At 45.8% G+C, this 18,236-nt stretch overlaps 1 protein-coding gene across 1 annotated transcript in view; it reads right to left on the bottom strand.

The window, feature by feature from the left end:
* Positions 1 to 5,621: 5,621 nt before the first annotated feature.
* The window catches only part of plxnb2b (plexin b2b), an 82,583-nt gene continuing 69,968 nt past the window's right edge, over positions 5,622 to 18,236 (bottom strand). The window contains exons 16-36 of the mRNA XM_062547482.1: positions 17,453 to 17,589; positions 17,056 to 17,235; positions 16,635 to 16,743; positions 14,815 to 15,024; positions 14,350 to 14,517; positions 13,617 to 13,753; positions 12,988 to 13,088; positions 12,457 to 12,686; positions 12,027 to 12,208; positions 11,160 to 11,226; positions 10,625 to 10,771; positions 10,101 to 10,257; positions 9,437 to 9,537; positions 9,022 to 9,106; positions 8,502 to 8,653; positions 8,050 to 8,210; positions 6,803 to 6,950; positions 6,520 to 6,584; positions 6,249 to 6,324; positions 5,992 to 6,066; positions 5,622 to 5,760 (exon numbers count right to left, since the gene is read on the bottom strand). Coding sequence (XP_062403466.1) covers positions 5,656 to 5,760; positions 5,992 to 6,066; positions 6,249 to 6,324; positions 6,520 to 6,584; positions 6,803 to 6,950; positions 8,050 to 8,210; positions 8,502 to 8,653; positions 9,022 to 9,106; positions 9,437 to 9,537; positions 10,101 to 10,257; positions 10,625 to 10,771; positions 11,160 to 11,226; positions 12,027 to 12,208; positions 12,457 to 12,686; positions 12,988 to 13,088; positions 13,617 to 13,753; positions 14,350 to 14,517; positions 14,815 to 15,024; positions 16,635 to 16,743; positions 17,056 to 17,235; positions 17,453 to 17,589 — 2,793 coding nt within the window. The 3' untranslated portion in view covers positions 5,622 to 5,655. The remainder of the gene's footprint in view (positions 5,761 to 5,991; positions 6,067 to 6,248; positions 6,325 to 6,519; positions 6,585 to 6,802; positions 6,951 to 8,049; positions 8,211 to 8,501; positions 8,654 to 9,021; positions 9,107 to 9,436; positions 9,538 to 10,100; positions 10,258 to 10,624; positions 10,772 to 11,159; positions 11,227 to 12,026; positions 12,209 to 12,456; positions 12,687 to 12,987; positions 13,089 to 13,616; positions 13,754 to 14,349; positions 14,518 to 14,814; positions 15,025 to 16,634; positions 16,744 to 17,055; positions 17,236 to 17,452; positions 17,590 to 18,236) is intronic.

The raw sequence follows: 18,236 nt of genomic DNA, 5'->3' as shown, positions 1-18,236 counted from the left end.
AGACACACAACACAGTATCTCTGAAATTGTGGAAATAATATACGACTACTATCTCAAGCTCCTAAAATAGTGGTGTTGCTAAGATACAACACATTTGAATGGATGAGCAAGCTGTTAAGGCTCTGTGTTATTTCAGCATCCAGTCCCTTGGACATTAACCACAAAGCCCACTATTACGGAATGACCTCCCTAGATGTTCTGTGTATTCCCTGCTGCAGCACACAGGCTTTCCAAACTCACATTTCGTTATTTCTCCCAGCATCTGGTGAGAAGTTATTATATTGGCAGCATCTGGTCTAGCACCAAATCCATATTTTAAAATGAGGAAATGATTACTCTATAAAGGTAGCTCAGGTGAGTGTTATAAGCAGGGCTTGTGAGAGATATCAATAGGCCTACCAGCTCACGCATGCATGCACTGATGAGACTTCTGCACGCAGTCCCTTACTCCCTTCAATCACATTATTTAACAAACTCCAGCAGGAGAAGCTAGATCTTGTGGGGAAGGCAGTGGGGACTGTGATAATGAAGTTTTATTATTCGGCATTGCACAGTCCTTGGAGTCATTTTTCCTGGCTGCGTATCTTGTGTTGAATCACACAGTATGCTCATAACTTTGCCTCCATGGGAGTAAGGCATCCCTTTGATATCCCCTCCCCTGCTCAGAGGTTTGTTATGGAGAGTGTCGAGAGGCATTTTTTTCTTTCATCTTATTTATTTTTCTCTATTTTGCATTTTTTGTGATTCTAATAATATTTCTTTACACAGCACTCGGCTTTTCACGAGAGGAACAAAAATAATCCGTTGCTGTGCTCTCGTGTTCTACATAGTTTTGAAAGTGGTCTTTACAGTTGGGAAAGACTTCTGCTCAAACAAACAGTTGTTAGAAAGAAGTTTATAAATCCACAGAACAATCCGGGTTTTCATGAATTAATAATAAAATATGGTATATCAGAGAAAGTCAGAGTAAAAGACAAACCAATTCAAGAAAAAACAATTCAACTTTCTTTTTCCATCATGGAGCATCGTTAAACTTTCAAGGCTGTTGATGAAAAAGCCGTTGGTTGGATGCAAAATCATTACATTTTGAAAAAATAACAGCTATCCTCCTGCTATACATTTCCACTGGGTTGATGCAATAAGGAGTATGAATAGGCCTATTAAATGAGACCCCTCCTTCTGTTCTCTGTTTACCTCTGTGCATCAGCCTGCCTCAATATTCTCGTGTAAAATTAATAGTCCCCCCCAGTGATACTGTGCTGTCCAGGTCCTAAGGCAACAAGACAGCCCCAAAGCAGGACGCCTGCTCTGCCATCCCTCTCCAACTGAATAGGGAGGCTCCAGCTTTGCTTGGACTATATGCTCTGGGGACACAACTAAAGTTGAACTTTCTGGCAGAGGTTCCAGAAAAACACTACACACAATCCACCAAAGCTTCATCCCAGGAGTAGGGTATACAGAAGAGAGAACATCCTGGTTTGGGGCTGTGGTCCTGCCTCAGGGCCTGGACAGCTTGTAGTCACTCAGGGCAAAATTCATTTTAAATTAGACCATAAAACTTCACAGTGTAATGTCACATGGGTTGTCGGAGCTGAAGCTCAGACTTTGGTTTACGCAGCGACCTGCACCACATTATAATAGAAATGACAGTGGTTTAAGGCAATGGGCAATGATGATGTTTAACCCTTAAAGTGAGTGAGTATTTGAACTTTCTAACAAAAGATTCCAACAATTCAAGGTTCTAAAATTCCATGATGAATTCAATGAACCAAGATATTCTTTAGAACGTTCCAACATTCCCGTCAACGGTGTGATGATACATCTTTAAACATGATTCTGATCATTTATCCATCCTTTTGTGACGGTTGGATCAGCAGCTAAAGGGGAATTCTGATCACTGTCTTCTGAAGGGGATTCAGCTTTGTTACATTTCTACGCTTCCCTTCCCTTATGTGGTTTATGACACTTTTTTGTCCAATTACTGTACATAGAAATCAGACATTTTGTGACTTTCACTACCTGGTAGACCACTTACAGCGACATGCAAGACGCCAAATAAAGTGAAAAAATGACAAAGCTGCATGTAAATGAAAGTTTCTCTTTATTAATAATGCATGGGACAGCCTTGATCTCTTTGACCACACACATCTGAGAAGTGAACCACCCAGTAGGACCAGACCACAGCGTGTGAGGGGAGGTTTCTTCTGAGCTGCCTCTGATGAAAGAGTGACAGGTGGTCTCCAACATCATCTACTGCACATATACACTCCCCAGGTCTCTTAAAGCACTACACATCTACAAGGAAATCAAATCTCGACAACAGCACAACATATTGGTTTTCTCAAAATCAATGCATAGGATTACACAAACAGAATACAGTGTCAACAGGATACTTCTTTTTAACAAAGGCATATATTATAGAACATGTAGATTTTAAAAATAATAACTGCACAGCAGTAAGAAAGGTCATTGTCGAGTGTAGATACAGTTGTTTTCATACACACAGTGGACTAGCGTTGAAAACACAGGGGATAAAACACACCATTTGAACAATCTGCGCTATTCAATACTCTACTTAGAATACTCTTTTTGCATCAAGACTAAATTGAGGAATGGCAGAAATTGCTGGAGACATTCGTGTGTCCCCAACAACTTAGTTTTTAAGTTTGTTTTGGGCTCCTGTTAGCGCCATCCACCTCCTAAAAAAGCACACACCACAGACACACATCCCCCCCAATAAAATGCACATTTTGTTTGTCAAAAAACAGCCAACATCATCACCACTCAAGACGTGCGTCTCCTATTGGCACATTATGGCAGCAGCACGCATCTACCACGTAATACCACACACAACACCACGTCTCAACGACGCCACTGGGCTCCTATCAACGTACCTCTGCCATCAGCACTCATGTTATTGATAACAATAATAGCAATAAGTATAGTATTCTGAATAAGGCACATATCGGTAAAAGAAAGGCTTAAAGAAGCTTTGCGTAGGGGGCAGGCATGGTCTGAATGGGGGAGAGAACGGGCGAAAGAGGGGGGAGAAAGGGAGAGGGAGAGACAGAGAGAGAGAGAGAGAGAGAGAGAGGGAAAAAAAGGAAATCAGCAGTGTTAAAAGCATGGAGTCAGCAGCCTGCATGCAATTAAGATCAAAAGCGTCCCCCGCTGCTCCCATTATGCAGAGTGAGTGTGAGTGGGCAGTGCCAAGAGCCGCCAGGCCATGCCGCTCAGGCTGAGTGGATCCTCACGCCACAGAATGGGAGGCATCGGAGCGATCGGGGGGCTACATTCGAACCATCTGCCACCACGCGCTGGCAAGTCCATGCTCGCGATGTGGTGCTTTCAGATAAGTATTGTCAGTGTTCGTGACAGGAATTTTTGGACGAGAAAAAAGAATACTGACTGAGGGGCCTACAAGTGTGTGGGTTCTGGCTTTTCCATATCAGAGAAATCATGTCTGGCTATTAACACAAGTGCTGCAAGAAAAAGCCAAGTGGAGGCTTGGGACCTTCATGCAGATGTGTGTACAAGATGGGTAGGCTACTGTTGAGGAATCGACCGAGTTGAAGCGATGGTATTGCTTCTAATGGAACCTTTTGCTTAAAGCAGAACAGAATGTGTGCACCGGATATTTTAGGCATGAGTTTGGAGAGTTTAGGCTTCCAGCCAAATCAGTTGTGCAGTGATTTTAAAACAGTTGTTTTGTTAAGAAATTTAGTACAATTGAATTTAAAATGGATTTCTCCACCTTCAAGGACAATGGCATCTCCCCTTCAGGTCACTAATCCTCCCCCATACTGCGTCACATCACATTAAAAACAAAATTAATCTCTGAAATGACAGGAGAGACGCGACCGTGCGTCAAAGTCAACATCAAATAAATCCGAAAAATTAATGTTAAAGATTCAATGATTAGAAGTGAAGCAAGTTGTCATTATTTACCTCCTCCAGTACAAATATAAGAACACATGAACACATCACCGCCCTAACGAAGTTTAATTCAGTCAAATGATCACATCGCATTCATGGGTTTGGCAGCATAATGAAATATTTATACAATACTTGGAAATAATCAAGCTGCTTCCATCAGAGAATTAAATTAAATGCTGTGATCTTTACAATTTATAAAATGATGTTATAACTTGCATCAGCCTATTAATAAAATAATATTTTTGTCTAAAACAAAGTAATGTAGTTAAGCCCCCCCATCCCAGCCCCTAAAATCATAATAATCTAAAAAAAAAAATCTGTAAAATATAAAAGTATCAAAGTGACATTGCCGATATCAATAAACACCTCTCTTGAAACACAACAAAAAAATCTATGCTTTAAGTTGGTCCTTGTGAACACTACACTGTGAACATGTGAGGAAATAAATGTGCTATTGATCTTAGTATTGGTTTTCCAGTGTTTCCCTGCAAACTCTGATTTCAAAACACACTCATCATGCCCAAGGGGGCGTTGGCGTTTGGGGCCTACGAGCAGACTGGTGGCACAGGGCAAGAAGATCGATAGAAAAAATTCAATTAGAAATCAACTGGTTGACAAAACCACCAATGCCAGCATGTCAGTACCAGCCCGTCCAGTTATTGTTAGCCAATACCCAGTCACAACCCTATTGTGGACCCACACTCTCAAACACACACACACACACACACACGCACACCGGACCAGAGACTGACCGTGTCCAGCCAGGGCACGATTGGATTTCTCACGGGGCGAGACAAGACGTCTCGCCTCCGGGTCGGACGAGGCATCCGGTGTTCTTCGTGGGTGCCACGTGCACATGTTCTCATTCACATGTACACACACGTAACACACACACATAACACACACACGTAATACACACGCGCGCGCGCACACACACACACACACACACACACACACACACAGACACACACACACACACACACACACACACACACACACACACACACACACACACACACACACACACACACAGGCCTTAGAAACAGTCAACACAGGCTGTCTATTTAAAAAGTTAATATCTCCTTATAAAGCTTTCCGCATAAAGACTGCACAATTAAAAAAAATATATAATACAATTCTTAAAACTTTTGTTTTTCTCTCTACACAAGAAGAAATTGAACATCTGATTATCTTAAGAGGCCAGAGTTCTGCCAGGGTCTATTCTACTGGCCTATAGGAAGGAAACTGGGGAGGATTTCAACATGGACTCTGCCGCGTATGATATGGTGGAATAGTCTACAGCCACCCCGATCCAGTCATCGGTAATTCTGGAGAGCTCACCCACCACGGGCTTGGCACAGACAAGGGGTGTGGGGGTTTCTGTAAGCAGAACCCCGTGTCTCGCGCATTCTCCGTCTCGCGGCTGGATGAGGTGATTTTGGACGCCCTCGCTGGAATCGGATTAAACGTGCTGTGCCCCTCGTGTCCTCCCATCATTCATCCGTCCTCCCATCCCCCCAGGCCGGTAAAATACCCCTCCAGCCCTCCCCCTCCCTCCGAACCTCAGCCCTAAAAGGCACTGGCAGCTCAGTACCACAGCAACAAACCCAACCACACCCTACCCCAGCGTACCGCCACCCCCACCCCCATACCCACCCCACTTTCCCCAGCCCCCCCGGCCCTCATCCCTCTCTGTCACACGGTCTTCCCTCCCAGCAGTCAGAGATCAGTCACTTTGTTCTCCAGCGCAGCGGCTATCTGCTGCAGCCGCAGGGTGAGCTGTTTACTCTGCGCGGCTGGGTCCTCGTCTAAGGACATGATGATCTGAGGGAGGGAGGGAGCGAGGGATGGAGAGAGAGAGAGGAGAGAGAGAGAGAAGTGAGTGAGTGAGTAAGAGACAAAGAACAGAGGTAACACATGAGGGCAAAAAAAAAAAAAAAACAGTTTTAGCAGCTTAAGGCAATGACTTCCAAAAAAAAGTCAGGCCACTCAATATTTCTCCCACTGAAGTAGCACGGTTCTACACATCCGGACAAAAAAAAGGGTTCCACTTACCCCGTCGTAGTACTTGCTCGCATACTGGTACAGCTGGTGCAGGGCCACCTGGGTGTTCAGTTTCTCGGTGTGGGACTGGGGAGCACAGAGAGGACAAACACGTTCACTCACAGTGATTAGGGATGCGGCTCCCTTTTCTTTATTGATGTTTCCGCCGCCATATCCGTTGTCTTGACCTTGGGAGCCCCGGGCTGAGCCAGCCTCCCCAGGAGAGATATTAAGATTTAAATGGAGTCAGTGAGGTCCGGTGTCCTTACCCTCGATATTTCAGCCAAATGAGTGTTCATGTCCTGATCACTGACTGAGACCATCTGCCGGATGCCTTTGTAGTAGCTACGAGGAAACGCGTTTCAAAAAGAGGGGAAGAGAGAGTGAGGTGAGAATAAAAGAGATGGAAGAGAGATAAGATGAAGAGAGATCCACCGTACATGATCTAACACAGAGATCAGTGTTCACATGCTTTTATCTGATCATCAAAGCCCTGTCTGTGCCAATGCAAATACCCAAAGAATCCAATTCATGACTCACTCGTCCACCATCTTCTTATAGGTAGAGATTTCCTTTGCATAGAGTAACTTGTTGCTGGGAGAGTCCTGAAAAGAGAAAATGTAATATGCACATAGTAAAGATAATGTAATGCTATCCTTAAAGAGCCTAAATATGCTATCCAGCTATACTTGTTTCTTCGAGGTATGTTTTTTGTGATGCGAGTTGTTCCCTACAGCCTCTCTGACTGTGGTGAACATAGATATGTATGTATATATGTCTATGGTGGTGAAGGCCATGGTGTAGTGGTTCTGCAGGGTCTCACCCTGCTGAGTTTGTGCTCAGTTTTGGTGCACGCGTCCATGAAGGTCTGGGCGATGACCGAGAGCGAAGCGTCCATCACCTCGGTCGTGTGGACGTCGAAGATGAAGTGCGGGTTCTTCAGGATGTTCACCCAGAACCTCAAGGGCAGGCTGTGGACGACGGTAGAATGTTAGTCTCTCCCTTCTGGCACTAACGTTGGCCATGCTGCCAGACAGGCATCACTGAGACTAGCGCTGCAGCACAGTGTCAAATGAGGAGATGCGCCGAAAGAGAAACTTCAGCGCACTAGCGAGCACACACTCTTGTTTACACCGCACAACAACATTGCTCAATATTTGAACAAGAATAATAAAATTGAGGGATTGGAATCTGGGGTAAAATTGTCAAAGATGCCTTAAGAAGGGCACATGTATCATTTATTCATCGCATTTGACACAGTAACTTATTCAAGACACCCTGGTGTTTACATTTCAACACACACAAAAAATATATCAAGCCTTGTTAGTCATTCGAAGCACACAGGCTCAGGGGACCAGTGTGCGGTTCATTTCATGCCTTGCCGAAAAAATTCAAACTCAGAGAAAAAAGAGATTGCTTGGCTTTTTTTATTTATTTATCCATTTCACTCATCAGATTTTTTGGGTGCCCTAATTGAGAGGAGGAACTCTGGGACTCGGTATTGGATCGGTTGGACTCTCTGAGGGGCCCAGCCGAACAGCATCTCAGAGATGTACAATGGGAAATAATGCTTTTAATCAAATTAGCAGGGGACATAATTACCATGTTTGTTTGATAGTCTGGCAGCTTCATGCCTTCATACTTAATAGAAAGGTCCCTGCTGCTTTGAGGGAAGAAAAACACGTCCGACCAAGTCGACGGTGTAATTGTATTGCTCATCACCCCATTCACAAGTCCCTGATCCACACGTCAATCACCGGCATCCATAGGCGACATGTTAACTCAAATAAACAAACATCGACTCTGTGCTAATTTATGCGCCCAGAGGCCCCGAGCCACAGTCATTAGGAATACAAAAGAGCAGAAATGGTTTTGTTTTATTTTTTTCCTCACGAGTTATTTAGCCGAGAATGTGCTCTGGCAGCGTTGTGGCTGGTTGGTTGGCTCTGACGGCAAGCAGAGGGAGTGGGGGGAAACGAGGGAAGCAAAGGAAAGGAAACGAGGGAAGCAAAGGAAAGGAACAACAAGAGAGAGCAAGGGAGAGGTAGAGAGAAAAAAAGAGATGCGCACCTATTGGTTTTCCAGATGTGAATAGTTTCTTCGTCCACGTTGTCATGCTTCAGGGCCTGCTCGTCCAGGAAGTCAAAGAAGTACTTGACCGCAGGTGGGACCACGGCCCCCGAGCAGAGAACGCTCCGGAAGAAGTTGTCAACAAACTGCTGCAGCGTGCCCTGGAACACCCACACGCATTTGTTTTTATTTGACTGATCCAAGCGAAAGAAAATATATGAACAACAAAAAAAAAGAAATCTCTGCCAACAAAAGCTGGGATTCAGTGAACTCTGATAATACACTAACACACCCCATGGGAGCGCCAGCAGTGCAGCTCAGTACAACATAGAGCCTCTGATTAGCATAAAGAGCACTGCCTGATGACTACTAATAAGACATGTCCCAGTCAAGTGGGCTGCCACAGCAGAGGGGCTCATTTTTGATTCGCAGAAAAACACTGAGTGGCTCACCTTGACTGAGAGTAGACGGGTCAGATAGATCTCTGTAATGGCTTTAGTCATGGATTTGTCCTTGATGCTGCCCCTCTTGGACTTGATCTCGTCCAGCTCGTCCATGGGACGGAAAAGATGGAACACTTTGTCGTCGTCCAGCAGAGCATTTCCTGGGAAAACAAACAAAACGGACTTACTGAGTGGATTCACAGACCCAGCCTACGTTTTCCCGTTCTAATGACTCTTTCGTTTTACATTATATCCGTTGTGTGCCAAGTGTGTGTGTGTGTGTGTGTGTTATGTGTGTGTGTGTGTGTGTGTGTGTGTGTGTGTGTGTGTGTGTGTGTGTGTGTGTGTGTGTGTGTGTGTGTGTGTGTGTGATGTGTGTGTGTGTGCGCGTGCTTGTGTGTGTCTGTGTGTGCACACACACACAAAACAGTTTTAGGAGTTGGTCGTTCTTATCTTAAGCCATTATATTTTGCTAAGCTTTTGAGCCGATTGTGGAGGGAATGTGGTTGTGGGTGCAGCGATCACTTACTCTCCTCATGGTTGTCCTGATTCTGGTCAAACGACTGCTGAGTGTGCAGAACTCTGGACAACACCAGCGTTGCATTGTCTCGGACCTGGCACAGGCACACACACAGACACACATACACATTAGGAGAAGAACAGGAACAACCCCTAAGGTCTGTTGTTTTTCATTAAGTCTGAGCATTGATGAATTACCTCCACCTATCAGCCTGAGTAGTTGATTAACTCTTAATTAGATGTTGATCTGAGTGTCGATAAAAATCAGGCGGCTAAACAGTCCTGAAGGCTGATTGTAGCATGACATCCCAGATAAGACGGACATTTCACCACTTTTTACCAGACCACAACAAAAAGATTCACTTTGTAAACTCCCTCCCTCGGAGGAGCGGACTTGTATTTTTCCAGGCTGGGCAGTAACTCACGTTGTAGTGGGCCAGAGTGTTCATTCGTCTCCATCTGCCTTCTTTCACCGAGGTCACGTCCAGGTCAGAGAGAATCTGTCCCGTCGAGCCAGGGCGCCACTCTGAACCACAGATCACAGAGGTCAGACTCTCTTGTCTCCAGACAACATGATATTCATACAATAGATGTGGGGGTTTGAACCGTCTAAAGCACCTTTTAAAATTGGCCACCGTGCATGTCAGTGCTACTATCCAATATGCTGCTAAATTGCCTTGATGATGTTGTCCATAAGAAATGTGTGCTCAATTTGGTGCCCAATCTCACAGCCAATACAGTCTTGGACTGCCTCACTCATTTCCTTTCCAGCCAAGCGCAGCGTTTAATAAACACCCTTTCAGCACACCCACATGCGGATTCTGATTAGCACCCTGAACGCAGTATTCTGCATGGACATACAGCCACTTTACAGGGCTACCAGCTGCCCTGTATAATTAATAAACCCATTATTACGCGTATAGAAATGGCCTCTAATTCAGGGAGGGATATAGCCTGTTCCATGCAGCATTGGACAAGAAGTACAGTATTTTGCATATGAAACTCAATTCTTATGAGTCAAGTAAGAAGGCAAGAACCCTAAACCACATGTTATATATTATCTACTGTACATGTACATGGTGGGCTCACCTAGAGTGACGCTGTCCACCTTGGGCCTCTGCGAGTAGGGCATGTTCCTGTAGACCTGCTCGATGACCTTCTCCTTCACCTGGGAGATGGTGTCACAGTTGAGCACCTTCACTGGGGTGATGTCTGGGCCCTCACCGTGGACCAACACTTGCAGAGTCTGAGGCACAGAACATAGGAGAGAATTAACTCATAATAAGGCCATGTGAAATATGCTGGAAAATCGTGTGAAACAACACTCTGGGCGTGGGTGACTTGCCGCTATTAAGGTCTCTTTCTGATTTCTCTTCGCGAAATGTAATACCGGTAATCACAAAAAAAATGTAATGCTACTGCGACACGGTGGCAAAAAAAAGTTCACATTTTGATAAAAAAAAAAAAATGAAATAAAAAAAATTGTGTGCAAATCAGCCACCATAAACAGAGACAACAACATTCAGCTCTGCTGGAAATGAGGGGCCGTCTGCGGAGGTGTCAGGTGTTTGGTAACTATGGTAACCACCATTAAGCCGAAACCACCCCCTTACCAGGACGGAGTACTCCACATCGTCTCCCAGGAGGCCGGTGTCGTTCAGCGTGTACTTGGCCTTCTTGACCATGGCGTCCACTGGGCCCTTCTCGATCTGATGCTTTAAGCCTCTGAACAGCTTGTACAGGGGTTCGCCTGCAGTGTCCTATGGGAGACAGAAAGGTACAGCAGTGCTCTCAGAAACCATGATAAATTCATTTAAAGTTCATGTTTTATGGTGCGTGCGTGCATGTGTATATTCCTCTCAGCCTTTGTCTGAAGTGTTTATAAATCTTCAGAAAGGAGTAGACATCATTTTATGGTGCGTCAGACAGTGTTTGGCTATTAAACCTATGACCACATTCAAAATGGCTCCCACTGGCCGGAGACAAATTGAGTCATTGTTTGGGACGTCAAAACAGCTCGCTGGCAATTTCCTTTGTGTGTGTGTGTATATATAACAAAACACGCCGCCAATCGCCCACAGCGGAGGCCGGGCCCATAGCTCTTCACAAGCAGCCGGTTGTCACGGTGAGCCACGTGAGCGCGTTTACCTTGAGGAACTGGTAAAGACAGATGGACATCCAGTTGCACAGCATCCGCTCCACCACCGTCTCCGACCTAGAGGGGGCGAGAAGCAGCGGGCAGGTGAAACGCTTTTGTGCGTGCCTTTCAGATCTCGGGCCGTCCGTAAATCAGTGTGAAATATCTGGTCAGGCGCGTCTGAGGGGAGGGCGCCACTGCTCGTGCCCACAGAGAGCGAACAGTAGGAGTCCAGGAAGAGACATGGTTTCACGCACAATTATAATCGAAATCATTTGAGTGCAAATACTGCTTTGAGTGCTTTCTTCTCTCTGGATGTACATAGCACTGCAAATTGCCGCATCTAATTGTCAGTTATTTGCTAATCAAGGCAACAGGCAAATAATGGAACTATCATTATGTTTACCCAATCAGAGTCAATTGAAAAATGTATGATGAACTCGGTCTCCGTCATGTAATAGCTCCACAAATTAATGTCAGCAAGAAATTAAGAATTAATCCTTCAGTCTATCTGCTGATGCGTCTGATGTTAATGCCGTCAATCCAACTACTCATTATAATCCCAAAACTAATGCAAACATTAATATTGCCATCATCACGATGAATCTCAAATGCTACGAATGCAAATGCCACCACCAATATTACATCACCTCTGAGGCTGACACTGGCTGATGAATATATTTGTTAAATAATTATGCTCTGCTGTGTTTACTGGTTCAATTCTGGATTCATTCCTCCCATCTGTTTGAGGACCTGAACTGCCTGTCTGTCGGTCTGTCTGGCCTTTGTCTAGGGCAGTCTGGGGCAGCGGCACAGCCTCTCAAGGTGGTCGATCTGCCAGAGCATCTGTTGCCTGTTGGGGGGGGGGGGGGGTGTACCTGCGCAGCATGAGTTTGGGGTTCTTGCTGTCCACGTAGCTCTCCATGAGGCCGAGCAGCAGCGTGCGCATGATGTCCGTGTAGTACTCCAGCTTGCCGTGCAGGGCCACCGTCAGCAGAGAGGCGAAGTACACCTTGGCCCGGGCGTTGAAGTCCGGCCGTGACTCAAGGGTGCGGATGAACTGGATGACAAACAAACAAACAAACAAACAAACAAATAAACAAACAGACAGACAAGGTATTGAGAGGTTCAGATCAATCTGGATCAGATCAATGTGGTGCAAAACATTCACACTTCAATTGGAATTCATGTGGTATAAACTCAATAAACATGATAATGAATGCCCAGGGCCTGTCAAAAAGAGAAAATTGTATATTTTGTTAATTAAGATAAAGCCTGTATACTTTTAAGCACCCGCTGGGGACCTACATTAATGAGGAAGGTCTTGCTGTTGAGCAGGTTGGAGAACTGGTTCAAGGCCTGGGCCACGACTGCCTTGCGGGCCTCTGGGATGTCCAGCTTGCCCGTGATCATGACGTCATTGGCTCCATCCTTGGAGGGCAGGAAGAAGACCCGGTCCGTGTACGTCTTGTAGTCCAGGAAGGGTATGCGGCCCTCGCCGATCTCATTGGTGTGGTCCTCCATTTCAATCATCAGATCTGTGAGGAAGAGACGGGGAGATGGGAGACATTTACATTTGCATGTGTGCAGATGTCTTTACCCAAATACACTAGTAATGTATATTTTGTATACATGTGTATACATTTCTCCCCTCAGTAGGCTATGTGTGACTCCTCCTGAGTTTAGGGTGGGATTGATAGGAAGTTGCGCTTGTAGGCACCAGTGAGGCTACAGGGACATACATGGATGGTTTGCTTGGGGTAGAAAGGACAGAGCAGGGGAGTTTGACAACCATGTTTTACAGCTTGACTAAATGGAGGCTGATGTTTCACTGCTGACCTGTGAATTCCTTCTTGCAGCGGTCTCGCACACTCTCCTCGAGATTCTCCAGCTGGTGTTTGACCTTCTCGTACTCCCGCTCAGCTTGCTGACTCTTCCTCCTTTTGACGTGCAAGCGCGTGGACACACACACAGACACACACAGACACACACAGACACACACAGACACACACAGACACACACAGACACACACAGACACACAGACACACAGACACACAGACACACAGACACACAGACACACAGACACACACAGACACACACAGACACACACACACACACACACACACACACACACACACACACACACACACACACACACACACACACACACACACACACACACACACACACACACACACACACCCCAAGGTTAATAGATAGCTTGTGAAACAGTTATGAACACTGTTTATTTACTTTTTGTGTTCTTGATGCAGGCACGCACACAGGTTACTGGATATCTTGTGAAACAGTTATGAGAACAGTTTATTTATTTTTTGTGTTCTTGAGCATTTTGTTCCTCTTCAGGCTATACAAACAACCATAAAATCTGAATTCGTCAATGTCTACCCCCTGTTTAAACATTTCTCAAAGCTCATCAGCAAAACCACTTCAAAACATGTTTTCTTTACCGGTAGCAGTAGGCTGACGTGGCAATAATCAGCAGCATGGGGATGATCACAGCGGGGATGATGGCGGCTAGTGGGACTTCATATTTACTCTCATAGACGACATTGCCAACCACCCACTCCCTGTTTCCAAACTTGATCTGAAGGAGGAGAACACAGCCAACACAACTGGGATTCAAAAAGCAATCGCCAATTACACGGCAACAGACCAACACTGCAGGGCACGATTTTCGTTTTTTAATTCATTTTTTTTCCAAGGCAGCGAAAGTGGCAGAGAGTTAGTGGAGAAACAGAGTGACAGGGCTGCCTCATGTGGCAGAGAGCTATTGGAGAAACAGAGCAACGGGATGCCTCGTGTGACAGAGAGTTACCTTAATTTCCAGACTATTAGCCGCGGCTTATATATTGATTTTGCTAAATTTCTTCAGCTATGAGCTTAATACAAGGGGGCAGTTAATATGGTGTTAATATGGTCTTGTTTCTTTTTAACTTCCATAAAACACTGTCTTATACACAATGCGGCTTATACACAATGCGGCTTATATGCGGGAAATTACTGTAGTGGAAAAACAGAGCAACAGGGCTGCCTCATGTGGCAGAGAGTTGGTGGAGAAACAGAGCAACAGGGCTGTCTCATGTGGAAGAGAGTTGGTGGAGAAACAGAGCAACAGGGCTGCCTCATGTGGCTGTTGGAGGGGGACTAGTCGTGGGGGAGAGGGCTCCGGTCCTACTGTACCTTCAGCGGCAGAGGCTCAGAGGTGGAGCCGCTGGATCTGCGGAGGTTGTGGTGGGACGGGGGCTCCAGGTAGAGCTTGTCGTCCTCCAGGGTGTTGACCGAGTATGACACGTCACCCACAAACGCCTTGGCTTCGTCCGCCGTCATGGCCTTGGAAAATCCTCGCCCCTAAAAGGTGAAGATGAGAGAGTGTACATAAACATACAGAAATACCTGTACACATATATTCATGAAAAACACATACCATTACATATTCACTTATATATATACATAATTTTAAAATCAACATACCTATACGAGATCATGATTTTTTTTTAATAATGATCATAAAATCAGTAATGGGATTTATAATTAATTAATTTTCATTAAAATTGAAACATTCATTTTCATTCATATTCATTAAATTTTAATTCAATAGCTAATTAAATGGATGAAGAAAAAAGGGTTCTTAAAAAAAATACTAACGGTGACTTTGATGGTGCTGTTTGCATTGATCTGTTTGTTTGGGAAACTGTCAAAGGTGGGATCTGGCACGTAGTCGAAGGGCTGCAGCTTCACCACCATGTTGTCGAGGTGGAGGAAGGTGGAGAAGGACTGGGTCTCGTCGCTCTTATTCACTTGCGGTGAGAGGAAGACAAGGGTGCTGTCGTTCTTACTCACCGCTGGCTGCTGAAACTATGAGATGGAAATGAGAGAGAGAAGGAGAGAGAGGGAGATAGAGAGAGAAAGAGAGAGGGAGAGCACAAACAAACAGGTGACCACAGGAATGCGAGAGAGAGTGAGAATTCAGTCAATAGCTCAGGACAAATACACAAAGACTGACTGATGGGGAGTTAAAGATTTTAAGACAGGTTGTGAAATGACGGAGCAGGGTGTGTGCGTGTGGGTACGTGTGTGTTCGTGTGTGTGTGTGTGTGTATATGTGTATGTGTGTGTGTGTGGGGGTCGAGGTGATTCAGAAATGCACAGCTAGGAGATGTGAGGCGACACCAAGCCGGCACTGTGAGGTGAGACAAATGAAGGTAGAGGCGAGTGTGAAGTGGGAAGCTCATCTGAGAGCAGTGGAAGCTGAAAAATGAAAATGAAATGGGAACACACACGCACATACACACACGCATGCGCGCATGCACACACACAGAATAACACACACACACACACACACACACACACACACACACACACACACACACACACACACACACACACACACACACACACACACACACACACACACACACACACACACACACACAGGCACGCATGCACACACAGGCACGCATGCACACACACACACACACACGCCCATGAACACACACACACACACGCACGTGCCCATGCACACACACAGAATAACACAGGCACGCACACACACACACACACACACACACACACAGAAAAAGCAAACAGTGTGGTGCCAATGGGAGCCAGGGTGGCAACCACAGCTTCATCTGCCACTTCTCCCCCATGCCCCCGAGGGCTGTTTAGTCACAGTACCGCCACCCAGAAAGCACAGAGAGAAAGAGGGGATAGAGAGAGAGAGAGGGAGGGAGAGAGAGAGAGGGAGGGAGAGAGGGAGAGAGAGAGAGAGAGGGAGGGAGAGAGAGAGAGAGAGAGGGAGAGAGAGAGAGAGAGGGAGGGAGAGAGAGAGAGAGAGAGGGTGAGAGAGAGTGAGTGTGTGCAAGTGTGTGTGTGAGTGAGTGAGTGTGAGTGAGTGAGCGAGTGAGCGAGTGTCGCATTGGCCTTAGCCAGTCTAATCTGCTGGAACTTTAATTCAGGCGTCTGAAATGAAATGAAACACTCGCACACAAAAAAACATTCTCTGCTTATCCTGCCACAAGGTATCGGGGCCAAGTGCTCGCGACTCCCACCACGAGCGCATCAAGTCAGACCTGCTCGATTATTTCTGGGGCCTGAAGTTCCTGAGCTGGCGCTCAGCGCGGCTGCGGATTTGCAACTTATTGGTATTCTCCGCGCTATGAGAGTGGGTTTATGTGCGAGTGTGGGTGAGAGTGTGAAACAGATGGAGGGATGGATGGATGGGAGAGAGGGAGGGAGAGAGAGAGGGAGCAAGGAGCAGCAGAGATGACTGAGGGGAGCAGAGAGAGAGGGAGAGAGGGAGCACAGAGCAGCAGAGATGACTGAGGGGAGCAGAGAGAGAGAGAGAGAGAGAAAGGAAAGAGAGAAAGAAAGAAATGAAGAAAGAAAGGAAAAGAGAAAGAAAGAAAGAAAGGAAAAGTGAAAGAAAGAAGGAGACATCTGTATACATGCTGGTAGACAGGACAAACCTCCATAGGCGAGGAGACCTGGGAGAACTCTCGAGAGGCGTTGACCCTTATGAAGGCTTTCTGGATCAGACTGAAGCCGTTGCCCGTCACCACGATCCTCCTGCCGCCACTGGAAGAAGAATGCAACACACACACACACAGCTCCATTGAGCACCTACTCCACACTTATGCCAAACTTGCTCCAACGCATTAGGATTTCCTGAGTGGAGAACATGAGAGATTGTCCCTCCTTTCCCTGACTTGTCTAGTTAAGAACTCTTCTGGTTAATACCCAATCCAAAATATGTAATGTAAAATATGATGACATGATAAGACTATATAATACTGTATATATTTTTTTTTCAAAGCTCACACAATCTCGCCGTGGCCCTCATAGACACACACACACACACGGCATAAACAAACACAAAGGTGTCATTACCTGACAAAGCTCTTTCTTGGCTGATGATCACTCACGACGGGATCTTCCATGAATTGAAAGGCATTGGACACCTGTTTGGTGGTGAGCTTCCCATACTTCACCATGACAGGGAGTGATGCGGAGGGCACCTTCTCTGGGTACGCGCCCGTCTTACAGGTGATGTCGACGCCGAAAGTCTCCCTGCGGGTGAGAGCGCGACAAGCTTCATGTCAAAACCAGGCCAACCAAGATCACGCCATGTTTGCTTGTTCCCAGTGCCCCCCCCCCACCCACCTCCTGCCATGGCCAATTACGCTTGATGGAAAGTGACATTATGTCAGCTGCTCAATGTAATCATCTATGCAATGGAGGACCAAAAACAAACCTCTTTGCACCCGAGACCCACTAGCGTACTTACACTTCACACGGCACCCCTCCAACGCTGATCTGGAGGTCCTCCTTGGAGGCGGTGTACAGGTACCTTCCCATGATGGTGATCACCGTTCCTCCAGCCTTGGGGCCCCGCTGTGGGAGCACTTGGGTGGGTTCGGGGTCCTACGGAAGGGCCAAGTTGGAAATGTTCAGAGTGAGCTGTACAACATGCTATTAACCAAACAAAAGACACATTTAGATACAGACGGAACTCAATGATGAGGAAAGAAAAATTTTATTGTATTATTTATTTATTTATTTATTTATTTATTTATCATTCATTATCTATTCATTTACTGGATACTATATTATTTACCACAACGCTAATAAACCATAAAGCCTAGTAATGGACCACTAACCCAGCTTCTAAAAATGACCATGAAGTTGCAACCTTGAAGGGTCATCAAAAAGAACACAACTAATTAGCTGTTCATCGTATCCACAGGGCTCCACAGAGCCCAGCTTGGGACAGAGCTTCAGTTTGCTGAGCCAACACTTCGGCAGTGCTGAATGCTACAGGGAGGACCCAGGCAACCCCAGCACCAGGGCTCCATTCCCTACTAAATTAGTGCAGCATTAAGCTGGTGCGTTTGGCTAATGTGTCATGTTAAAATGTAATATGGTCTAAAGACACGGCAATATAAACCAGTCTGTATTACCAATAAGCCTTCAGTCTTATTAACCACAGGGACTTTGGTGGAATGTGTTCATAATTTGTGTGTGTGTGTGTGTGTGTGTACGTAACTAATGAGTGATGAAACGGATGGCAA

Source organism: Sardina pilchardus, chromosome 10, assembly GCF_963854185.1.
Source record: "Sardina pilchardus chromosome 10, fSarPil1.1, whole genome shotgun sequence".
Lineage (NCBI taxonomy): Eukaryota > Metazoa > Chordata > Actinopteri > Clupeiformes > Clupeidae > Sardina > Sardina pilchardus.
Note: the sequence above shows the minus strand (reverse complement) of the source record. Positions and strands in the feature narration are given on the sequence as shown.